Source organism: Falco naumanni, chromosome 11 (genome assembly GCF_017639655.2).
Source record: "Falco naumanni isolate bFalNau1 chromosome 11, bFalNau1.pat, whole genome shotgun sequence".
In the NCBI taxonomy this organism is placed as follows: Eukaryota; Metazoa; Chordata; class Aves; order Falconiformes; family Falconidae; genus Falco; species Falco naumanni.
The window spans coordinates 9,928,167-9,952,340 of record NC_054064.1 but is presented as its reverse complement, the minus strand read 5'-3'; the positions used below and the strand labels follow the sequence as shown (position 1 = coordinate 9,952,340).

The 24,174-nt window shown below is 60.5% G+C and overlaps 2 protein-coding genes across 4 annotated transcripts; both read right to left on the bottom strand.

Annotated features, from left to right (window-relative positions):
- Positions 1–277: 277 nt before the first annotated feature.
- Positions 278–13,580, bottom strand: DDR2 (discoidin domain receptor tyrosine kinase 2). Of its 2 annotated transcripts, XM_040610839.1 has the most exons (17): positions 13,351–13,441; positions 9,734–9,828; positions 7,737–7,839; positions 7,385–7,616; positions 7,155–7,302; positions 6,919–7,024; positions 6,336–6,519; positions 6,021–6,264; positions 5,837–5,899; positions 5,564–5,694; positions 4,852–5,062; positions 4,162–4,385; positions 3,908–4,044; positions 3,296–3,487; positions 2,914–3,148; positions 2,263–2,412; positions 278–1,787 (listed from the first exon to the last, which is right to left on the bottom strand). In XM_040610839.1, the coding sequence occupies exons 2-17, from the start codon at positions 9,816–9,818 to the stop codon at positions 1,650–1,652; spliced, it is 2,583 nt and encodes an 860-aa protein (XP_040466773.1). In that variant the 5' UTR covers positions 9,819–9,828; positions 13,351–13,441; the 3' UTR covers positions 278–1,649. The 2 variants fall into 2 exon arrangements, with proteins under 2 accessions (XP_040466773.1, XP_040466772.1); XM_040610838.1 differs by lacking the exon at positions 7,737–7,839 and having other exon boundaries at positions 13,351–13,580.
- Positions 13,581–15,926: 2,346 nt separating this feature from the next.
- On the bottom strand, positions 15,927–23,437 carry UAP1 (UDP-N-acetylglucosamine pyrophosphorylase 1). Of its 2 annotated transcripts, XM_040611131.1 has the most exons (10): positions 23,128–23,437; positions 22,840–23,044; positions 22,057–22,232; positions 21,604–21,776; positions 20,301–20,494; positions 19,753–19,896; positions 19,286–19,474; positions 18,791–18,838; positions 16,746–16,812; positions 15,927–16,488 (listed from the first exon to the last, which is right to left on the bottom strand). In XM_040611131.1, the coding sequence occupies exons 1-10, from the start codon at positions 23,423–23,425 to the stop codon at positions 16,396–16,398; spliced, it is 1,587 nt and encodes a 528-aa protein (XP_040467065.1). In that variant the 5' UTR covers positions 23,426–23,437; the 3' UTR covers positions 15,927–16,395. The 2 variants fall into 2 exon arrangements, with proteins under 2 accessions (XP_040467065.1, XP_040467067.1); XM_040611133.1 differs by lacking the exon at positions 18,791–18,838.
- Positions 23,438–24,174: the final 737 nt, after the last annotated feature.

Here is a 24,174-nt window from a genome sequence, read left to right as displayed (position 1 = left end):
GTCCCTGCTGGTGACATCTCCTGATGCGCCCTCCCTCCCTGTCACCCAAGGAGATGGGCAACTGCTGTGGGTCAACCAGCAGGTCTCTTCAGCATCCTTCCTCCATCTCTTATGCTTACCCGTGTGTGCTCCCCCAAGCTCTCCCCACACAGCATCTCAGGGCACACAGTGCAGCCCCCAAGCACCCCAGCAGGCGGGTACTGGCCGGGCTCCCGGGGATGCCCACAGAGGAGGCGAGCTGCATTCTGAAGTGCCACAAGGAAACCATGCAAGCAGATTCACGTAGCAAGTGTCTCTTCAGCGGGTTTGCCCCTATATGTAGGTGCATCTACTGAATATATACATGCCTTAGCAATAGTATACTGGAAACTGTGCCACGCGTGACTTGATCGTGCTGAATTAATGCATACGAAAGTATGGAGGGGTCCATGTACTCTCAAAGTACAAAGTTCCTCCTGTCCAGCAGCAGGAGGGTTCGATACGGGGGCATGATGGGTACCCTGCCAGGGCTCCTGGGGGACATGCGGCTTTGGCACCTGTCCAGTTTGCTCACGGAGCTGCCGGATCTGGAAGGACGGACTGGTGCCAGACTGCTGTGGGATGCTCAGGGCACCAGAGTCCAGGTGCTTTAGCCGAGCTGTGATCTCTGGGCCAAGAGCCAGGGAGAGCTGGGGTGCCTGCTGCTCCATGCCCACGGGCTGTTGCAGGCTTGGGCATTGGGCAGCAGCCGGTGAAAGCTCTGCTATGTGCATTCCTCTCACGGCAGGTGGAGATGTGGATTTATCCTGGGAGAGGAGGACCTGAAGATTTCCCCTTGGAGGTGAAAGGTGCTAACATCCTGCTGCTGTGCAGCACCCGTGGGGCATCCAAAATGCATTTTGTGGGCAGTTGAGCAGCTCTAGAGTGGCTGTGGGTGGTGAGAGGAGGTCCCCTTGGCATGTTTCTCATCGGGGCTGGCATGCCCACTCCTCCCTGGCTGACAGGGAGGAGCTGCAGCTGAGCACGCTGCCCACCCCAGCAGCCAGGCAAGGAGCCGGCAGCACACCAGGCTTCTCCCTGTGCAACTGGGGTCTGGCCAGCAGGGACGGGGCTTCCTGCCCCTCCACACAGCATATCCAAAGTCCAAAATGTCTGGGGAGTTTTTGTTTTCTCCCTGTAATTGCACAGCCCGCTGTGAGCTAGCGGCAACTCCCAGCTCCTCCTCGAGCAGGTTGTGGCTGCTGGACGGTCCCTGCTCCAGCGGGCACGTACCCGCACGCATCCCTTCCCCAGGCACCTGCCCCATGTATGAGCCAGGAGCTTCCTCATGGAGAAGGTCCAGCTGATGTTTCTCCCCTCCAACCAGGGGAGAGAAGCTGCTCTGTCCTGGTCATCATCACCAAGAACACACTGTGTCAATAAATAACCCTCATCTCAGCCCACGTCGCTCCTGGGCTCGGGTCAGCAAGCAAGCAGGAGGTCTGAATCGTCCCATGCCGTGGCTCTCCTTGCTGCCCTTGGGGTTTTCTTCTGAGGCTTCACTGTACAATGAGAACAAGACCAGCTGCCTGGGTTTTATTGCTAAGTCCGAGTGAAGTGGCTTCAGTTTGCGTATGGGGCTCCTCTGGGAATGGGGAGGGATGGGGACCAGGCTGCGGGGGAGCAAAAGGTCATTCTTCACTGGCTGACTCTTGGAGAAGGCAATGGATGTCCTGGAAGGATGGCCGATCTTTAGTGTCCCGTCTCCAGCAGCTGAGCATTAGCTTATAGACTGAGTCAGGGCAAAGTGCAGGCTGGGGAAGGTAGGTCTTCGAAACAAAAAGCAAAGATGACAAAGGGAGAGACTTACTGACACGGAAATAAAAAAGCAAACCGCTCCCTGCAGTGAGGCAAGGGGCTGTGCTGCTGTGTGTTGAGGGGCGAGGGGACATCCAGACAGCAAAGTGCAGGTCCTGGGAATGTTTCCCAGCCTGGCTAAACACCAGAGTGGGGTCAGCAGGCTGGCGGTGCCCAGGGCTGTGTAAAGTGCAGGATTTGCTGCGCCAGGCCCTTCACCAGGGCTCCTTCCCAGAGGAGCTCCTGTCCCATAACTCCCGCATAGCCAGGCTCCCTATCTGGTCACCTTAAAGTCTTTCCCCAAGACCCTGGTGTCCCCAGCACACCACTGCCTGTCATGTCCCATCCTGTCCCATCCCCTCTCATCCAGCCCCATCCCACCCCATCCCACCCTGTCTCATCCCATCCCATTCCATCCCGGCCCATCCTGTCCTGTCCCATCTCTACCTGCCGGCCCTGGTCCCGGAAGAACTCGCCGGTGTTTTCGATGACCTGCTCGTCGGAGAGCTGGGAGTAGGGTTGCTCCCGGCAGAGCGTGAAGGTCTCCCACAGCGTCACACCGAATGCCCACACATCACTGGCTGTCGTGAACTTGCCCTGGCCGGAGGGAGCAGAGGAGGGTCAGGCACAGGCATTACCCCATCCCGCTCCATAAGCCCTACATGCTCAGGATTCAATACATCTTTTGGGTTGCTTCAGCTTCCAGACCTGGGCCCAGAGCAGGGCTTGGTCCCACGGACCGGCTCTCTGTCTGGGGCCAGAGCCTGGTGAGCCCCAGGTCCAGCTTGCAGCAACTGCTCTAAGAGCTGGGGCTTGGTAAGGACTCAGCTCCTTGCAGAGATAATGTAACCCTCCTCCCTCTTCCATGTCTGATCATGGCCATGAGAAAATATCAAGCATTCCTCCCAAAGGTTGGACACCAAAGATCACCATTGTCCTCTTCTCCTGCCATGCCTTTCTGCATGCTTCACCCCAAACCTAGGCTCCAGGAAGGAGAGAATTCCCCATCCCTTCTGCACCCCCCAGCCCAAGGAACCAAGACTGTGAGCAGCCCCAGGTCCACATCGTGTCCATCAGAGGACCTCAGCCCCCACGTACCAGCAGGATGCTCTCCCAAGACATCCAGCGGATGGGGAGCACTGCCCGCCCCTGGATGCGGTAGTAGTCCCCGCTGTAGAGATTCCTGCTCATGCCGAAGTCTGCAATCTTGATGGTGTACTGCTTCCCCACCAGGCAGTTGCGTGTGGCCAGGTCTCGGTGCACAAAGTTGAGGGAGGAGAGGTACTTCATGCCAGAGGCGATCTGGGTGGCCATGAAGTGCAGGTCACTGTAGCTGCCGAGAGGGGACACAAAGTAGGACTGAGATGCCAGGAAGGACGGCAGCCATGGGGTCCATGGCCCCAAGCAGGTGCCCCATTGCCGGGCAGCGTGCCTAGAGCAGGCAGCGCTGCCTGCCCCTGCCTGTCCCGGGCAGTGCTACCTGACAGTGGGCGCATGGCCGGCGGGGGGGCTGCCTGCCTGCTGGCGGGACAGGAATTGATTGAGGTCTCCGTTCTCCATGTACTCTGTAATCATGCACAGCGGGTCGTCCGCGATGCACACCGCCAGCAGCCGGATGATGTTGGGGTCCTTCAGCCGCGACATGATCTTGATTTCCTTCAGAAAATCATTCCTTTCCGGAACAGAAACCACACGGATCGGATAGACAGACCCCGAGGGGCACGGAGGTGCGCACGGACTGGCTGAACATGCCACCCGTGTGTCATCCTCCCATCCAAGCCTCATGGGGGACCTGCGGGTCCCCCCTCCCCTGGGATTGGAGGACACAAGGGGAAGCTCAGGGCTGATCCACACACGGCTTTGGGGTGGCCTCAGTGGGTTGGTGGGGCACTGGGGAGCTGATTAGGACTAGCGAGGACCAAGAGTCCTGAATTGCAGCAGCCCAGCAGCCCCAGACAGCTCAGATGTGTGTTCCTTGCAGCTGCACCAAGCACCCTGCTGCAGGGGGGGGATGCTTGCCAAGCATCCTGGCTCTCCTGGGGGACCCTACACGGGGGGCAATGCCAGGGTGTGTGCACTCCCAGCCCCATACCTGGCGTTCTTGTTGGCATCCGCTCGCAGCATCTTCACAGCCACCAGCACGGGGCGGTTGGAGCTGGCGTCCAAGCCCTCCAGAAGAAAGTCCTTCACCTTGAACTTCTCCATCCCCTCCACTTCACAGAGGTGAACCTGGAAGGGTGCCCAGGGCAGCCGTTACCTCTGTGGGCTGGCAGCCTCCCCCGGCCCCTGCAAACTGAGAAGAGCCTTGCCCGAGCCTGCCTCAGAGCAGGTCCAGCTGCCACTCACCTCCCCAAACTGGCCTTCCCCCAGCTTCTCCTTGAAGGTCAGCAGCTTCCTGGGGAACTCCTCGACGGCCACATCCTTGCCGGAGAGCAGGTCCATGGTGAGGGCCGGCACTGAGTAGGTGTTGCCGCCTGTCACACCCTGCAGGTTCACGATGTCTGCCTCGGCATAGTGGGGGACGCCCTCGGGGACACTGGCCTGGGATGGCTTCACGGGGCTGCTGCAGCCTGGGGAGGGACAGCAGGGCCAGCCCCTCCGTGGGTGTCTGGCCCTGCACTCTCTGCTCCCTGGCACCCGCTCACACTCCAGCCACCAGCTTCTTCGTCCCCGTCCTCCCCAGAGCTGCCGTGCTGCCCCAGCATGGCTGGGCTCCTGCAGGCATCACAGGCTGCTCTGCCCCTTCCCCGCCACTGACAAATGCACCAGCCCAGCCCCAGGCACCAGACTTCACCAAGGAGGAGATGCCAGAGCATCCCAAGGATGCGCTGGGGACACAGCTTAGCCTGGCAATGGACACCGGTGGTGGCTCCTGGCCGCAGGCTCTGCGTGACCTCCAAGCAGGATGCACAGGAGCATGGGTGACCTCCCCCCACCCCTCTGTGCTTAAATGTTTGGAGATTGGCCAGGAGCTGGGGCTGGGGAGAGGGGGCTTCAGCAGGGGGCTCAGGGCATGCAGGGTGTCCTGGCTCTCACCCGTGTCCTCCTCCCCTGGGGTGAACTCGGGCAGCTTGCGGATCAGGCGGGAGGGCTCCTGGTAGTCAGGTCCCAGGGGGAATATGCGGTCGTAGGTTGAGCTGGACTCCTGCTCGCTGGAGGAGGAGGAGCGGTTGTGGTTGAACATGCTAGATTCGCTGGGCAGGGAGAGGCTGACGGTCATTTCGTCATCCAGCATCCTCCGCGACGCCTGTGAGAGAGGGACAAGGGAGGAGACAGCTGGGCAGCGGGTCCCCATGGCACTGGCAGGACGGGGTGTCCTGTGCTCCATGGCACCAGGCCTGTGCCCAGACCCAAGCTCCCCTCTCTAGCTCCCTGTCCCAGGGCTGCAGCACCCATCTAGGGAAGATGCTGGTCCTCATGTCACCCCTTTCTATTGTCTGCCTCTGCGGAGAAGAGTTTCACTACACCACCTTTGTGACTGCCCTCGATTAGCCGGGGGCTGCAGTGAGACCCCCTCCTCAGGTTCCTCTTCCCCAGCCCAGCTTTAGGATAGAGGGGTGGGAGAGCAGGAAAATCCCAACATCACCACCCTGCTCAGCTAAATCCCCTTGCTTGGGAGATGGGTGCAAATCACAACCTTCCCAAAGAGGGGAAGGGAACATCAGCCCCCATGTGGAGTCTGCTTTCCCCGTTCTGGGACAAGCCCACCACCCTGGAGCACCTCACAAGCCACCCCACGCTTGCCCACCTTCTCCAGCATCTTCTGCCAGAACTGCCGCCACAATATGATGACGATGATGGCCACCAGGATGAAGATGATTGCCACCAGGCACCCGATGAGGATGCGTGTGTTGCTGTCATCTACCTTGAGTGTGGGGTCTGGCAGGAGAAAGGGACAGCAAGAGCCTGTCATGCTGTGGTGTGTGGAGAGCCACTGCCCCTTTCCTCCATCGGGCAGGGCAGACCCCCCTCAGAGCATCCCCCCACCCAGCTCAGGGTGACGTGCTTTTTGATGCCTTACCATAAGTGGTAGGGACCACAGGTGCCTCAGGGGGGGCCACCGAGTTGTTGTACATGGCTGCGTCTGGCAAGGGAGAAGAGGACAGCATCAGAGTGGGGGGTGTGGGTACCCCACAGCCCCACTGCCTCCTTGAAACAGCCCCCCAGGAGTGTCCGGTCCCGGTGGGACTGGTGGTAGCAGGTACCTGACTGGAAAGTGATCTCGCTGAACATCATCCAGGCGTCGGCGAAGTAGTACTGGCACTTGATGGCACTGGCCATGCGGTGGAGCAGGGGCACGGTGACGAAGCGGGCGCTGGGGTTCACGTCATCCAGCACCGGCACTGAGGAGACGGCACCAGGCTCCCACTCGCTAGCGTCAGACCGAAAATAGCACTGCACCTCCTTGAAGATCTTCACCCCTTTGGCGAACATGTTGTTGCAGTGGACCTGTGGGGCAGCCTGTCAGCGCAGCCACAGTGGGGGACAGGGACAGGGAACAGGGCGGGGGGCGCACGGACCTTCATGGCAGTGAAGTTCCTGATGCGGTCGAACTCGAAGGTGATCTCCACGTAGCCACCAGCGGTGCTCTCATTGCGCCAGCCAACGTAGTCGTAGCCCGGCCAGACGTGGTACTCGTGGGTCTGCGTGAAGTCATCCAGCCCCGACACCCCGTCCGTCAGCTGGCCCAGGCCCTCTGTCATGCTGGCGTGTGTGAAGGGGAAAAGGAGCGTGACTCTTGCCAATCCTGCAAATCTGCCACCACCCAGCAACCCACCCACCCATCCCCCTCCAGCAGCTCCTCGCAGCCCCTGGAAAATTCAGGAGGGTTTTTTGCTCTTCTTATTGTTCTCTCTGGAAAAGGCTGCGGTGTGCTGAGCATGCAGTGCAGTCAGTGCAAATCTGAGCAGAGGTCTGGGGGTGCTTTCCCCACCATGATGTGCAGCCTCCCAGAGCTGGCCATGTCCCCCGCTTCAGGGACACCCCAAGTATTTTCTCTGCTGAGGATCAGCCCATCAGTCTGCAAATGCAGGGAAGAAACACCCCCATCCCCTCCTGCCCAGCACGGCACCCACAACATGCATGAGCCTGCCGGGTCCTCACCTGTACCCGAATGCCCCATCGTACACCGAGTCGTTCAGGTAGATGACGGTGCCGCCGGGAAGGATGAGCTGCTGCCCGGCTGGTGCGTTGTAGGATACCAGCCCATCTGTGGGGAGGAGAGGGTGAGCGGCAGCCCACACTTGACACCCCACTCAGGGCTTTGCCAGCCCCCAGCGGGACAGGCATCCCCCTCACCGGGCTCCGGTGACACGGGCAAGGCACAGGGCTGCACCCACCCAGCCAGACGCAGCCGTACAGCTCCACGCGCAGGCAGACGTTCATGGAGTGGTCAGTGACAGGGATGAAGCGGACGAAGCGGGCGATGAGGGGTGGCTCCAGGTCCTTGAGGACAATGTCATAGGGGTTGGTGTTTCCATCCAGCACCTGAGGAGAGAGAAGCACCACGGGGATGGGCGGGTGCAGCCCCTTACCCAGCGCCCGGTGCAGCCCCTGCCCGTCTCCTCACCTGCTTCCCGTGCCGGTTCCTCCAGGAGATCCAGCGGGTGCCATCCCGGCTGTAGTTGATCTTATACATGGGCGCAAACTCATTGCCATGGCCACCAGCGTGGCGGCCCTGGGTGCCCACCAGTGTGATGAAGTGCAGGGCGCGCAGGTCGATCTGCAGGAATTCCTTCAGGTCATCAGGCTCCACTGGGATCTCAGGGCACCAGGCACCATCGCCATCCTCCGAGTCCAGCCTGCGAAGCCAGAGTGGAGGAACCATTTCAGCGGCTGAAACCAGCCCCATGTCCACCTTTTGCCCCTCTGTGGCAGCCCAGACCCTGCCGTGGCTGTTGCAGGAAGGTCCCTGCACTCACCGTCCGTACTTGGCGGCTGTGGACTCGGACCACTGGCTGGAGGCTGAGATGTCCTCATCGGGGATGTGCCCGCCTGACATCCCCAAGGGGTACCGGCACACCGCTGCAACGAGACCAGCAGGGTGCTGAGCGGGCATGCCTCCTCGCCTCGCCAGCCAAGACACATGGCACTGCTGGGGCTGCGGCACATCCACAGCACCACGGGCAGCTCAGGCGCAGAGCTCTTCATCCCGCTGGCTTACAGAGAGGGGATGAAGCGTGGTGGGATGGTTCTGCGCAGGCACACACCTGCCCGAGCAAACGGAGCCACTGGCCAGAAGCAGATGCCAGCCCAGCTCAAAGCAAAGCTGGGAGCAAGGGAAGGCAGCGTTCCAAGGGCTGCTGGGCACACCTGGTCCCTGGAGATCCCTCCAGCCTTACTGGCAAGCACTTCAGCTGCGGGAAGGGAGAGCCCGTGGCTTGGCACTGCTGTCCCCACGCTCCTCTTTCTGGGGGCATCCAGAGGGCTCGCTCCAGAGGCTGCTTGCCCAAAAAACCCACCCGCAGCAACCTGTTCTCAGCTGCCCCGCTGCTCCCCCACCTGCCTGGGGTACCAGCGACAAAGGTAGGCGCTCGCTGTCCCCACTGTCCCCACAGCTCCCATCACCAGCCCTGCTCCTGCTCCAGCTGCCAGTGGAAAAGTACCCGGGGTGGCGGGCGGGCTGCATCCTCGAGTGGCAGCCGGCTCCCCCGGCACTGCATCCACACCACTTCCCAGGAGTTATTTTTTCACGCCTGGCTGCCAAGAGAGCTGCTGAAAGGCCAGCTTGTTTGGCCATGTTTACTGTCTGGCCGCCGGCTCCAGCCCACAGTGCTCCCTCCGCAAGCCACCCCGAGCAAACACCCGCACAGAGGTGGCAGGGCCCAGGCAAGGGTGCAGTGCCAGGGCCACCTCCTGCTTCCACCGCCTCCAGCTGGCCCCATGCTGCACCAGCAAGGAGCCTGCATCCCAGCATGTGGTGCCACCTGGCAGCCAGCTCCCATGCCCAGGTCCCCATGCCACAGAGACCATCCCCTGCATCCCACTGTGGGATGGGAACATCTTCGGCATGACCCTTAGCACAATGGGGAGCATCGCTTCTTGGCTCCATCTTTCACATTTGCAATGTTCTGCAGAGTGCAACTCCCGCTGAATTCCCATTTAATTCTTGCTGAACGTGCCTAGCTCTTTTGCCCTAGGTAATAACCATCCTGGCCAGGCACAGCCAGCACTGTCAGCCCTGGATGGCTGCAGAAGAAACAGAATTGCTTCCCTAAGCACCATGCAACCTTCAGGGAAGACCCAGCAGACTTCCGACGGACAGAAGAAGCCTTTGAAGGGACTTGTTACAGGGATGCCCTGGGGAAACCCTGACACACTGAGGAAGCCTGGGCTCTGCGTCCATCCCTGCAGCACAGGAGGGGGCTGAGCCCTGCAGAAACAACCACTTAAATACACATCTCTCGCTGACATCTGGCGCAGTGTTGTGGTTTCTGAGCAGAAGCCAGGCACCTAGTCAAGCCGCTTTACAAAAGCCAACCTTGGCTTGCTGCGAAACCACCAAAGAAAGCATGTCCCAGCGGCAGCAAACAATACCCCGGTGCCTCACCTTCTGCACGCCGCAGCCTCAAAACTGAGCAGGCTCAATGAGCCCCGATGAAGTAGGGCCCTGCTCAGCACCTGGGGCTCCAGCTGCAGCGCTTTGCCCTTGCCCCACCACCCCGCCAGTGCCAGGATAGGCACCCACAGCACACGGAGGATGCTTACTGTGTCACCAGCTGTGGCCAAGCCACATGCAGGACAGCAGTGCCCAGGGCAGGTGTGGGCTTGGGGGGCCATCACACACTGCTCGCAGAGCTGGGAAACTCTCGGCGATGGTGGATATGGCACAAGCCCAAGCCCAGATGCCCTGACAGGAGCACAGCCCTGGAAACACACCCCGTGGCTCCTGCAGCCACCCGGTCACCATCTCACTTACCTGGGTTGACCTGGGCTCTCACAGCCTGTGGGATGTGCAGCAGAAGCAGCAGCAGCAGCAGGGCTGGCCTGGGGGTGGTCAGCATGTCGGCAGTCCTGCAGAAACAGAGCCAGGACTTGTCAAGCTGAGCCATGGGGAAATGCCAGTCCTGCTTGGGATGGTCAGCCGAGGACAAGAGGGCATCCCCGCCTCAGCCCCAGAGCAGAGCCCCAAGCCTCACATCTGCGATGGCGGTCAAAGGGGTCCCCGTGTCCCATCCCCTCCACCACCACCCTGGCAGCCACGGCATGCCACGTCCTGGAGCCGGCCACATGAAAGGGCCACAGGGAGCTACACAAACCTCCCGGGACTCTGCTTAGGGCCGGCGCCGTCCGGCTCCACCGATGGGCAGAAAGGCTGGGCCGGCCGCCCTTGGATGGCTTTGAAAGCAAGACGTTGCACAACCCCATCGTATAACTAAATAATAGCGTGTTGCAACCAGCGGTTTCTCTGCCTGCTGGCTCGGGAGAGATAATAGCAGATAACGGCCTGAGATTTACAGTGTATTTATTGTGACAGTTCTCTCCAGCGGAGCGGATCTTGGGGACATGGGTGACACAGAAAGGTGTGACAGAGGGAGCGGGAACCAGCTTGCACCCGCTGCCTCTAGAGGAGTGTGGGGCTGGAGGGGACTGGGGGTCCTGGCAGCGGGGCTCAGGCTGCAACAAGGGGAGAAAGGACCAGTGCTAGTGGGGCTCCTCAGGCCAGCGTGCAGCCCATGGCATGAGGGGATCCCCCTGGCCCCAGCTCTGGGATGTCCCTGCCTCTGAGTCAGCCCTGCCACCACCACCACTTTGCAGGGCAGCGGCCATGGCCCTGGCTCACCCTTGGCTGCCAGGATGCCCCAGACCCCCAGTAGCTCCTGCTGCACACACACACCTCTGGAGGTCCCCCACGGGACATGGCACCATGGAGGACACACCAGGGACACCCTGAAACCAACCCTGCCCCCAGCACCCCCTTCCCTTATTTGCCAAGAGGATATCTGTCCTCCTGGGACAGCCCTTCACACAAGCATTGGATGCAGATTAGTCCTCCTTTTATTAAAAAAAAAAAAAAAAAAAGGCTATTTTAATCTAATTCACATGCACATTAACCTTTGCAGGAACAACTTATTAACTTGGGGGTTAAGGGGACCATAGCTCCTGGCCATACAGGTCCCGGCTGCACTCAAGTGCTGGGGTAAATCCCAGCCAAGTCCTGCCATACAGGGATGTCTGGGCTGGGTTGACAGGTCCCCAAGCTGGCTAAGCATCGGTGACACCACAGGTGGGTGCTTGGCTGTGTCTGCCTGTGCCCACCCCACCGCCAAGAGCGAGCCCGAGCCCACGCTGAAGCAGCTGCCACAGGGTGGGATGCCTCCATCCTGCAGAGCCCAGCTGGGAGGTGCTGGACACAGCCCCTCTGGCTAGCAGAACCGGGGGGCTTGGCCCGGCCGGAGCGAGGCAGACTTGCTGGGACCGTGCCAGCATCCAAGGGGAGTGCAAAGCCCCGGGAGATGCCACCCACACCCTGCCAGAGGCTCTCCGCACCCAGCAGCGCATGGCTGCATTCCCAGGGGATCTCTGCTAAACGCCATGAGCTCTGCAGGAGGTAAAAATAAACACCTCGACTTAGGGTGACTTTTTCCCCTTTGTTTTTGAAAAAAACCTATGTGGTTCCTCTTTTTTAAAATACATTCCCAGCTGGGAAAGTTTAGTTAGTTGCAACTCACTCAGCTGCAACTGGGAATTTCAGTTGCATCGCTGAGAGGTGCACACAAGGCTCCTGTGTTTGATGATGGCCAGTTCCCCCAACATTAAAAATCTTAATTTCCTTCTACATTCCAAAAAAACATCTAGGGATATTTTTTTCCCCACTATTCTTTCAGGCTGAGTAAACCCTTTAAGCATCAGGATACCAGATGCTGTAATCTCCCGCAGGGAATGCGCTTACATTTAGTCTAATATAGGGAAATTATCCCAGCGTGGCCATCGGGAAGCACTTGTTGCTCCTCAGGGGAGTGGGACTGGGGGACAACAGGGAGACAGTGACTCAGGCATGAAGGCTGGGGGCTAAGGGACACGCGGTCAAACTGGCCAAGCGGTACTGGCAACCCAGCTGGAAATAATTTTTGTTCCAAAGCCCTGCAAAAGGGATGGCTTTGCAACGTTTTGCCTGAAAATGTTTACCGAAAATTTTCGATCACTGGAAATATTTAGTGCAGAGAGTTTTTGGAGCTCCTCCCTAGCGTCGCCTGGACTCAGGACCTTCCCTCAGCTGCTGTATTTTTGTTTTCCCTTTTTATTTCCTGCCCTTCTTATTCTACTGAAATCACCAGGGGGGAAATCAAATCCGTATTTGTTTAGAAACAAACACCACGCGAGCCGTGGTCCCTCTCACTCCCAGCCCATGCTGGCTGTAGAAGTCCCCAGCTCGCTCCCCAGGTGGGCACCACTGTCCTTGCTGGCACCAGAGGAGCACTGTCCGTGGGGAAGGGGCTGCACAGCAGCAGCCCACACCCCCTGTGCACCCCAGCTCCTGGACACAGGGTCTCCCAGGGCTCCCACTGCAGAGTCCCTGCCCTCACGCGGGGCCAGGGACTCCCCACCTGCTGGCATGGCAGGCGGGTGGGACGCACCAAGGCCACGCTGGAGGGAATGTCCCCAAGTGGCACGAGGCTCCCTGCAACCCTGGGCCATGACCCAAGGCACGCAGTGTTTCAGTAAGAGGGTTCAGGACCCCCACCCCAGCGGGCACTACAGCCCCCAGCATGCTGTGCCGCCGGCGCAGCCTCGGCGGGAGGGTAGTGCAGCATGCCGGGACCCGTAGTTCTCCTTCCTTCCAAAAAATGCCATTTTAGACCTTCTCTGGGCTGGATGCAGCCCCATTTTCTCCATAGGCAAGCGCCTCCCCAGCCACAGGTTGGCCGGCTCAGCCGGGGGCATTGCAGTCGTACAGGGTGCAAGGGGAGTCCACTGCGTCCCCGCTGGTGCCAGCTGCCCTGGGGAGACCTGCCAGCGGCACAGCCGGTGGCCAAGGGGCCCGGGGATGTGGACCTGTGGGTGCTGCACCCTGCAAGCCTTCCCTGCCAGCTGGGAGCTTGCAGCCCTCCTCCTTGCCCCGTGCCCTGGCGCACAGAGGGGCTCTGCCACAGTGCAGGGCTGGGGTGCCACAAGCAGGTCCCCAGCACCAGGATAGGGGGCAGGATGCTCAGGACGACCAGCCCGGTGGCCCTGTGTCCCCTTGCCAGTGTGACCTGGTGCCTGGCGAGGGGGTCCCTGGGGACAGTGGGGCCTCTCTGGCTAGCCCAGCACCGCCGCTGGCTCTGCCAACAGACACACAGGTCTGTTGGAGGGACACCACGCAACGCTGGCCTGGCACGAGGCACAGGGGGGACAATGCTGGCAGTGGGGACAAAACTGGAGGGAAGTGGCCAAATGTCACCTCCCCGGGAGGGGACACAGCACTGCTGTGCCCCAGCCCCTTCCCAGCCAACCCCACGCTCTGGCCCCTCTACGGAGCACGGCTGACCCCACATCCCCCCCAGACCCCAACCCGGGGACAAACATCTCCCCACGCACCCGAGAGCGACTCACCGGAGCGGGGCGGCGGTGGCGGCCGGGCGGGCTCCTCGCCCCTCGCCCGGGCCAGGGGAGCCAGGCGAGGAGCAAACTTCCCCGGGCTGATGCAAGATGCCTCTGGGAGCGCGTTTGCATTCTGCGGATTCCTGGGAGCCGGCCAGAAATCCCACAATCCTACATCTTGCACATTTGGTTTCAATTAGGGAGCGGAGAGGGGGAGCCAGTCACCAATCCAGGCTGGCTTTTCGACGGAGGTTATTTTCCTCAGCCCAAGGGAATGTGTGCAAAGCTATAATTTACAGCAAAACCCATTCATAGCGCAAGAGAAAAAATGAAAAAAAAAAAAAAAAAAAATCCCCATGGCCAGTGAGGGAACTTAAAGCAATAGGCAGGGTTTTGCTTTCCAGCGCTCGCTCCCGTGGTTGCGGGATGGCACAGTGTACAGGACCCTCCTCCTGCACCGTGGGGTATCAGGGTCAGGCGGGACACCCCCAGAATGCAGGTGATGGGGGGTCTCCACAAGGCCCCATCACTGGCCTGGAGGGTCCCGCAGGGGCTGCCCCACTCCCAGCCCCTGGTGGGAAGGGTGCCCGTGCCCTGCGCGGGTACACACGGCACGGACACCGGCCGGGGCTGCCTGGCCCTGGCACATGGCGTGGAAGCAGCGCTGGGGCTCCCCAGGCTGCGTGCTGAAGTCGTGGTTTTACATCATTTCCAGGCACTAGCTTGGCACCGCGGCCGCTGACTACACAACAGGGCAGGGAGAAAATAATAATTGTCAGATCACGTTCATTTTTGTGCAATAGGTAAAAGCGTAATTAAAATCTTTTTTTAAAAAAAAAGCAATTTTTTTTTTTTTTTTAAGACTAGTGTTTCGGCTGTATTTTATGCCAGCGCCCACACCGCTGTGGGAGGAAAGCAGCACCTCTAGCAGCAAGTCGGTGCTCCCAAAAAGTGCTCCAATCCCACCCGGCACCTCGCAGCCCGGCTACAGCCTTGCTCCTAAACCAGCCACCTCACCCGGCTCCCAACCTGCCTGCTCTCCAGCCGAGCAAACCAAGTCACAAGCAGGGAGAGCCATCCCCTGCCCGTGGCAGGATGCTGGTGACCCTCACTGCTGCCACCAGAGAGGGGCTGCGGTGCCAGCCCAGCCGTGGATGCGGCGGGGGCAGTGGTTGCAGCAGCACAGCTACGGGAGGGCTGGCAAGGAGCAGGTTCACGCGCTGCCCACTGCAGGGCTCTGTGCCATGCCCCACGTGCCACCTCGGATCAGCTGGCAGGATGAAGCCCTTGCCGGCACACAGGCTGCCCTACGTGCACGCTGGCACAAACACAAGCCAGCTCCGCTCTGCTCGCCTCCTGCTACCTAGAACTGGCGCTCAGATGACTTGGCAGCAGCCAGCACCACATCGCTCCATCCCAGGACCTAACGCAAAGGTGTCGGTGTGCAGAGCCAAAAAACGCGAAGTGAACAACACCTCCTGCTCCACTCCTCCCAGCAGCTGTGAAGCCGGTCAGAGCAGTGACCCCCTCGGGCCCACTGTGCAGACCCTCGCTCCTGCTCATTACTGCTCCTAGGACCACATGCATTCCCCCAAGGTGGGCCACACCATCCTCCAGCTGCTGCCTGCCCCATGCCAAGGAAGAGCAGCTTCGGGGGCGTCCACCTGCTCCCTGGAGAGCAGATATCCCTTCCTCGCAGTGCCTGCTCCCAGGGCCCAGCAGATGGGGGGCTGTGCAGACCACCCACAGCACTCCGCACCAGCTCCTTGCATCTACTCTGGCCCCCATCCCAGGCCATCCCCCCCAGGACCCGCAGCTGCCAGCCTGCCTTGGCCACACACAGCCCAGCTGGCCCATGGCGAGCCACCAGCAGCCACAGCACCGGCCAGGACCCCCCACATGGCCCCAGCTTCCCAGGCATGCTGCCGGGGGGGGCGAGTGCTCAGTTGAGCCCGGGGTGCCTGACAGCCACCTTGGCACTTGGGGGACGGGTGACTTCCCCCAGGGGAGCAGTTTGGGCCCCAGTCCCAGCCCTGCAAGGGAAAATCCCCCCCAGGCAGCTGCAGCACAGTGGGTGGCTGTGCCCCCACCCCCCCCAGTAGAGGCTGTGGTGGGGCTTGGGAGGAGGAGAGGAGCTGGCTGAGCACCATCTCCCCCGGCAAGCTGAAGGGGAGGCAGCAGAGCTGCTCTGCCCAAGGGCATGGGACACCCCACTGTGGGGATCCGGGCTCTAGCAGGAGCCCTCCTTGGAAAGGCAGTGGGCACGCAGCACAGCCGGAGGGCACCGCGCCAGGCTGCGTTCATCCCGAGCACTCCGGCAGCGCAGCACAGCACACCTGCCTGTTCCTACCTGCTCAGGGCTTGCCACCATTTGCTGAAACTCAAGAGGGAAATGCAGCCTTCCGCTTCCTGCGGCAATGCCCCAAATGAGTGTCACAGGCCAGAGGAGCTGCCTGCAGCCCCCCCGCAGCAAACCCTGCTACGCTGGGCAGAGTGGGGCACTTGGTGTGACACAGCCAGCCCTCTGTTCTAGCAGCAGAGCCTCTGCAGAAAGCCACCATCACTAAAATGCCACCAGATGACAGACAGGAGGGACTCACGAGTTTAATCGGGTGCTTCCAGTTGTGCAACATAAAAAGGATGACCAAAAGGGAGGACATGGGCAATGACAAGGACCCTAATAAAAAAAATAGTCATGTAGATTTGAGAAAAATAAAAATTCAAGATTAACCCCAGCCCCGTACCATAAAAATCCTCTGCATGTACAATGACTATTACTATATACATGTTTAAAAACAAATGCCCACAGCCTAGAGCACAAAAAGCAGCACCATAGCTGTGCTTTGTGGCAGGAGAATCCATAAAGTGTTTGGGTTTTAAATTAACATATAAATAGAAGCGTACAACATGGCAAGAACCAAGTGGGTTACATCCTCCTCTGCACAGGGCCAGAGCAAGCAGGACCAGCCCCTATCAGTAACAGCCAAAAACCTTCACGTGTCTGAACTCGCAGCCCAGCAGTGGGACGGGCAGCCTGGCTTGGGCACCATGCTGCCACTACATCCCATTCTTCACCAGCTCGTGGATCCCATCCTCATCGATAATCAAAGGTGCACGAAACTCTCGGTCCTTCACGTATTTTTCCAGACCCTAAGGGAGGACAAGGCAGCTCGTGAGGAACACACCACATGTCACCTGCTCTGCTGACCTCCTCACAGGTGGCTCTGGTCCCCTCCTGTGCCAGCAGCTTAGGGGACACTGCCTCAAAAAGCTCCACAGTGAATTCATGTCATGCTTTTGTGGCTTACACCCCCTCCCCAGCCAGGGCTCATGCATGTGCCCTGCCAGCCCCCCACCCCGCTGGTTAATCTGCAAGGGCACCCGAGCTCTGGAGAGCCAGTACTCACTTCTCCTCCATAGGAGACAAGGGGAGAAATTTCACACTGGATTGGCAGGTCATTTGCATCCTTCAAGCTGCAGAGAATAATAAAAAAAGGGCAGGAGGGTTAGCTACATCCCACCAGGGACACGGGCGGTGCCCAGAGGTCTCACAGATGCCAGTGCGGGGGTCAGCGGCTGTCTGGGGCACCGGTGGCTGCCGGCCCACAAAGACCCCGCCAGTGCAGAGCTGCCCTGAGTTAGTCAAGCCTTGTGTGGCTTCCACAGAGGCGCAAGCTAAAGTTTAGGTACCAGCAGCGACTGAAAGAGAAGAGTTTTAGATGCGGCTTTAATGAGGATCTACATGCCTTTCCGTGTAGGCAACTACAGCAGCACCTATGCCCCTGGCCTGGACCACCGCCCTGCTGTATTTGATGCTGCATGCAAGCCAGTCACCCCTTCCTCCTCCTCCTCCTCTTGCACCCTTGGCGTGATGAAAGATGCACTCACAGCACCTTCCCGTTTGGCTCGTCACAACAGGTCTTTTTTTTAAATACACTCTTTGTTTAAAGCACAACCTGAGGACACAGGGTAAGCCTGTCTGCTTGCTCAGGAATACTCCCTGCGGCACCGCCTGCTCCTCCTGCCTTTGCCTTTCAGATCAATTGTCTCAGCTCCTCCTTTCTGCACGCAAGCCAGAGCTGGCGAGGACAACAGCAGACCCACACCAGCTCTGCCTGCCCCCGAGAACAGCCGCAGCAGCACTGCTGGGCAGGGTCTGCCGGGGGTCCCTAACCGCACTCCTGCTGCCACCAGCCTTTGTAGGACCCTGAGGATGCTCCCTGGATCCAGCCGGCACATAAGCCTGGCCCCAGGGAGTGCAGCCATGCAGAGCCGATGAGGAACCACAGCAGCACCCCAGGGTACCCCTTCACACCCGCTCGCCACTGCAGCATGTCACCTGTGACAACGTCATTGCCACGCACTCACTCAGCCCCCTCCTGTTCCACCTGCGAGTAAATATAACTCACCCATCCTAACCCAGCCCTTGCACTTGTGTTTGCCTTAGAGCTGGATTAATTTCCAGATAATATTTTTTGGAAAAAAAAAAAAAAAAAAAGAATTGCCGTTAACTGGCATTGACGGATGTGTAGGATAAAGTGCCTCCTTTATCCTACACTGTAACTAGTGTGACGGCCTAGTAATAAGCCTTAAATCATTTGGAGCCTTGAACTAAAAACAAAGACCTCAGGTGTATCCCACCAGAAAGTACAACTTCTCCTGAAAAAAGGGAAGGCAACAGGCTAGCTTGCTCTGCAAGTCATTTTACACTCACCAGCTCTATGTGCCCTGCACCTGCAGAAGAACACGCTGCTATTACAGAAGTTGCTTTAACGTTTCTGTCAACTTTCCCATTTACTTCTGTAAACTTTTGAGTGCTGAGCCAGGGGCTTTCCCTGGTGTCACAGTCTGGATCTTCAAAACTCAAGAGCTGAAGTCACACAAAGCACAGCTGGCCGCCCACACTGAGATTTGCACATGCTACATCAAAGCCCGCTTGCTGTTTACTTTGTGTTTTTAATCCCGTTTCCATCTGCCCGGATGCCTGGCGGACACCGGGAGATGGCAGCCACCTCCAGCTAGGGACCGGCTGGGATCAGCCCGGGCTGTGCTACGCCACGGTGTGACGCACAGCGGAGTGTAACTGAAGGGACACGCCAGCGTGTTTCCCAACAGCATCCTGCCTTCAGGGCTGCGCGCAGACAGCCCGCTGCCCTGCATTTATACCAGTAGCACAACCCCCTTCCAGTTATCCCCACTTCTGCGGAAAGGAGCCAAGGAGGGAGCAGACGCTGCCTACCGCCCGCCACCGTGAGAAGCGGCAGCCGCAGGGTCCTGTAGTGAGACATGCCCCACCCCCAGCATGCAGCCCCCAGCCCCGTTAGTCACTACGGGCACCTGCTCACCAGCGCGCACCCATCGCGGCAACTGCAGCCTGGCACGCTGCTTCACCTACAGCCCGTTAGTGCCTAAGCACAGCCCCGCCACCATGCACGCTGCACGGTATAGTTACTTGTCATTGACATCTGCTGGGGTGGCATCTGACCTTCCGTTTGTGACGCTACGTGGGAATAAACAAGGGTTAGCAAGGGTGGGGAAAAAACAAAGTCTGGGGTTTGCTGTTCTCCAAACAGGGGTGGCGGGAGGTCTCTGGGTTGAGTGATGCTGCAATCCCAGCCTGGCTGCTGCAGGGGTCTGCTGGCACACTTGGGCTTTAGAAAGCCACCTCATTCTTGCACAGGCAACCTTGGCTGTGCAATAGAGATCGGCATGATTTGGTTCAAAGGCATTCGATCAAGAAGGAAAGCTCCTGCTGACTGAGCGAGCATCCCTCCAGCAGCCACCACCCGGCCCGCACCCAGCTCTACCCCACAGACCACCTGGGAGAAGGGACCTAGAGCTGGTCACTCCAGCAACGCTGGTTTCAGGAGCACTGGTTTCAGGGGACTGCCCGGTGCTTTATATCCAGCCCAGAAAGGATGCAGGAGTGCTGGGAGCAGCAACTCACCGAGGAATGGCAGGGATGCGCGTGCCGTTTTCATCCACAAAGTGCCCCCCTGCATTGAGAACCCAGCAGTGGTGCAGGGACATCAAGGCGTGTCGGGCTGTGGTGGGGTTGTCCTTGCCGTTCTGGCTGTCTGCATTCTTCAGAGGAGAAAACTCATCCTCACGCAGCACCTCGTATACCACAAACTTCCTGGTGGGGGAGGGGAAACAGGGCACAGGAGGTTCAGGTTTGGGAAACACGGCTGCTCCCTGTCACTTTGGCTTCTCCCAAGGTCAGGAAGCACCTGTCCCTCCTGCTGTTCACATCCCTGCTCATCTCAGAGCCCAATCATCCACTGCTGTCAAACAGCACGGGAGCTGGGATCCTGTCCCATTGCCTGAGCACAACCCTGGCACCCCCCCAGAGGGTCTCCAAGCTGCCCGAGGAAGAGCCAGCAGCCTGCTCCCCACAGAGAGAAAAGAACATACTTGGAAAACTGGAAGATGTCAAAGACAAACTTTTCCATCTTGATCCCATTGGGCTTCTCCGGTTGGATCAGCTGCCCTGTAGCGATGTCCACATGTGGGATCTTCTTCTCTGCTACATGGTGCTGCAGCTGCGGTTCGTAAGTGCTGCAATGGGCCAAGGAAGAGGTGTCGGTCACCCAAGCAAGGCACATTTCCAGCCTCCCCGGCTCAGACACTGCTGCAGCAGGATGGCTGCTCTGCCCTGGCCCCCAACCCCCCCGAGGCAGGGGCTGTTCATCCCCATGGCAGCCAGGAGAGGACAGCCCCACGGGCCTGCACTCTGGCACCAGCGGAACGACCAAGGGAAACTTTATCTGAAGGAAGGGACCACGTGCAGTTGGGGGTCAGGCCGTGCATGCTGGGGCCAGGGACCAGAGCCCCACGGGCCTCACCCCAGCACACCTGCAAACAGCTGGAGCTCAACCAGCAGAAAGCAAGGCACAGGTGGCTGGGCAGCCAGCTCGGCTCAGCACCAGCGCTCCTCCTCCAGCACCCCAGCAGGCCCTTACTTGACTATATCTTTCAGGAAGGCAGTGGTGAAGTAGTGATTGGCGATGTTGCCTGCATTGAAGAGCAGCCGTCCGTCTGGGCCCCGTTTCTGGGCAGTGACCAGGGAGATCTCACTGTACTCCACCACCTGGTAGACACCATCCACTCGGCACACCACGCCAACCGGCTCTGTGGGGTTGGTCTTCTCCACCACCTGCCCAAGGGAAGCACTGTTGGGGAAAGCTCTCCAAAGCCCTGCACTTCAAATGTATTCCTGTATCTAGCAGCCCCTGTAGAGGTGTTTGCCTGCACAGGAAAGTGCAGGGATAGGGATGCTGGAGCCCTCCCCTCCCAGCTGCTTTTGGTGCTGGTGACCAGAACTGGGTGAGATGGCAGGGCTGGGTCACAGGGTGCCGGGAATACTCAAGAGCATGCGGGCAGGATCTGGCACCAAGCCCGCACGTGGCTGGCAGAGGGCATGGATATTTTTAGCACCCAGCCCGCCTGCGAACAGCCAGCTTGCAGCCCACAGGCAGGAGGCTGCTGGTTCAGCAGTGCCATCACCCTACACCTGACCTCCTTCCTCTTCCTCACATCCTACACACCTCCCTCTGGGCATGGGACCCCCTCAGCAAATCCCTACTCATCACTGCCACCACAGCAGGGCCACAGGACTTTCTCCTTTCTGCCTGCTAAGGTTTATTTTCTCCTTCTCTCGCTCAGGCCAGGAGGAGGAACTGCTTTCCCTTTCCCAGCTCACTCAGAAACCTTCCAAGGCCAGCAAGCCTTCTCATTTGTTTGTCAGAGCCAAGCCCAACGCAAACACAATCACTCAGCCCCTTTGGCTGTTAATCCAGCCCTTAAATAAAGCTCTGGGTGTGTAACGTCCTACCCGGGAGACACGGGGCTGAGCTCAGCGTCAGCAGTCAGCTGCACCCACCCTGTCCTGGTCCAGTGCCCAGGACGTCACGGCTGGGGACAGCTGGCAGCTTGTGGCAGGAATCCGGCCTGCCCGTGCTCCCCACAGCCACCCAGCATCCAGGGCTCCCTGGCAGCTCTTGGGCCCAGGGACTAGGGAACCTGTGAGCCCTAGGGTTGTCAGTGCCACATTCCCATGGGAGGGAAGAGGCAGTGCCAGGCAGGGGTCAGTGATGACCTGCATCCCCTGGGATGCCAGACCTGAGGGGCAGGTGGGACTCTGGCAGCACATGCTAATCCACCAGCAAGCTTCTGGTGCTTAGTAATGCCTCCTGACTGCAGCAAGCTGGCAAAGAAAGGATGAGGAGTTAGGGAAGTGGTGCCTGCCTTCCCTGGAAACCATACCTTGGCCCCACAGTCTGCTCCCTTCTCCAAACAGAACCCGATGAACCTGGGGTCAGCCACCTTCACCAGGATGTTGTCCACGCAGTAGACGTGGACGCTCTGCACGCCCCTCCGCTCCATGTCATCCACGATGCCGTGTGCCCCCAGGGCACGATACAGGCCCCCGTTGCCATCTGTAAAGGGAACAAGACACTGGGGATGCAGCAGCAACACTCAGCTGTCCCGTCAACCACCCACACCCATCTTCCTTCCCCATGGAGCCAGGGTGGAGGGTCACCAGCCCAGCCATACCCCACCCTGGTCCTCCCCCCACCAAGACTGACACCTCCCAGCCTGTGTCACCCATGGGCCACATCACGCTGTAAGGCTGCCCTATGCAGGCTCCAAAAGCTTGTTCTCAACACTGTGTCTCACCCCATGCACCCCTCCCGCCAGCTCCTCCTGGCCACCAACCTGGTGCCATAGCAATCTTGCCCTTCTCCTCCAGCAGGATCTTCCCATCGAACCCTAGGGCAGGCAGCATGCCCTGCTGGAAGAAGATAATGTTTTCCTTCTTCAAGCCAAAATAGCGATGCTTCAGGAAGAACTCCTTGGTGGACTCCATAGTCCGGCCACTTGTCATGATGTACCTGTCACAGCGCAGGAGAGAGATGATGAGCAGTGAGGAGAGGCAGGGTCTCACACCCCTCAGCCCAACCGTGGCAAACAGCCCCAGCCGTAACACCCATGGCAGGCTTCTTCCCCCTTGCCCGAGCATTCAGAATGATCTGACCTGGTGCGGTCCCACCTCTTTGGCAAGTCAACGAGGGGTTTCACCCCTCCTTGAAACACTCATCTCCACAACCCTACTGCACCTCAGGACTTGAGCCGGCAAGAGGGTGTGCATCGACTTACGGGCCCTCAGGCTGCCAAGGAGGCTGGAAATGACCCACGGGCTACTGACACCAAGGGGGTCAGCACTGACCCACAGGCCCTCAGGCTGCCACCGACCGGTGGGATACTGGCATCAGCAGAGCTAGCACCAGCCCATGGGCTACAAACACCATGGGGGTCAGCACTGAACCCCAGGCCTTCAGGCTGCCGAGCACTGACCTGTGGGCTACTGACACCCACTGGGCTGCCACCAGCCTGTGGGCTGCTGACACCAAGGGGGCTAGCATCCCTGTGACCCACCAAGGCCACCCCACGAGGCTGGCCCCACCGAGGCCACCCAGGGGCGCAGGGCAGGGCGCTCACCAGGGGATGTGGCAGGGGGTGCCGTGCTGCTCCTCCGCCAGCTGCTGCAGCCGCCGCAGGCGCTGGGCCTGGAGATGGAAGAGGGTCTTGCGGGAGGGCAGCCCCACGTCGCACATGCCCTTGGGGTAGGGGACGCCGAGGCGAGTGCCCTGCCCGCCGGCCAGCAGCAGCGCGGCCACGCGGCTCCCCGCGATCTCCGCCAGCCCTGCACCCGGGAGAGCACACACGCGTGGGGCCCGCCGCGCCGGCACCGCGCCGCGCCGGGCCCCGCCGGCCCCCCGCACCTACCGCGGCTCTCCCAGCCCGGCACCAGCCCGCGGTCGCGGTAGGCGCTGCCCAGCACGTCCCGCGGCACCGGCTCCATCCGCGCGTCCAGCCCCGCCGCCGCCCCGCCGGTACCGCCGTTCCCGCGGGCGCGACGGAAGAAGCGGTTGATCTCGACCACGTCCATGTCGCGCAGCTCCGCCGCCAGCGCCCGGCGGGCCGCGTCGCCCAGCTCGGGCCAGAAGCGCAGGACATGGTCCTGCCCGCCTGCCGCCAGCCGCTGCCGCAGCGCCTCGCCCGCGGGCTCCTCTACCGCCTCCATCCCGCCCGCCGCCACGGGGCCGCCGCGCCCCCCCCGCCGCCCTTTTATAGACCCCCGCCGCCGCGGGGCCGCCAATAGCAAGCGGCGGCGGTACGTCCCGCTCCCTCATTGGCTGCGGGGTGCAATGTCACCGCGGCGGGTGCACCCCGCGCGACGCGGTGCCCGCCGCTCACCCAATGGGCGCGGAGGGAAGGAGCGCGTGGCAGCCCGCCCCCTTCCCCAGCGGCGCCGCCAATCGGAGCGGTGGTGGCGGAGGGGCGCGCGTGCCCCCCGCGGGTGCTATGGTAACGGCTGCCACGTCAGCGCGCCGGCCCGGGTCCCTCCGTGCGGGCGGGGCGGGAGCGGAGCTTCCCGTAACGGCCCTGCCCTCCCGGCCCACGCGTGACGCGGCGCTGCGGGACCCCCCGGGGCGGACGGGCAGCACCCCTTCGCGCCGCAGGAGGGGGAACCTCCCCCCAGCGGGGCAGGCGGGGGCTCTGCACAGGAGCCCCACGGGCAGCCGATCCCCGGCCAACCCCAGCGCGGCTCCGCCGTCCCTTCCTTAGGGGAGCATGGGGTAAAACCCGCGTGGGCTGCAGCCAGAACCCCGCCCGCCTCGGCCCACGCCCGCCCGGCTGCGGGAAGTTGTGCAAGGCCCGGGGGCGCCGCCCGACCCAGCCCGCGCTCCCTCCGGTGACATCATTTCGGAAACCGTTACGCCATGGCGAGCGCAGGGAGCGCGCGGGCGGCGCCGGCCAGCGGAGCCCGGG

Coding starts and splice junctions, on each gene's coding strand:
- DDR2 (XM_040610838.1), bottom strand. CDS start 13,470: ATGCAAACGCGCTCCCAGAGGCATCTTGCATCAGCCCGGGGAAGTTTG. Junction 7,617..9,733: donor GAGAGCCCAGGTCAACCCAG/GTAAGTGAGATG, acceptor CTGGCTTCGCAG/GCTGGACTCGGAGGATGGCG. Junction 4,386..4,851: donor CCCAGGGGAGGAGGACACGG/GTGAGAGCCAGG, acceptor GTCCCTCCCCAG/GCTGCAGCAGCCCCGTGAAG.
- UAP1 (XM_040611131.1), bottom strand. CDS start 23,425: ATGGAGGCGGTAGAGGAGCCCGCGGGCGAGGCGCTGCGGCAGCGGCTG. Junction 21,777..22,056: donor CAAGATTGCTATGGCACCAG/GTTGGTGGCCAG, acceptor TTCCCTTTACAG/ATGGCAACGGGGGCCTGTAT. Junction 19,897..20,300: donor TTCCTGAAAGATATAGTCAA/GTAAGGGCCTGC, acceptor GGCCCATTGCAG/CACTTACGAACCGCAGCTGC.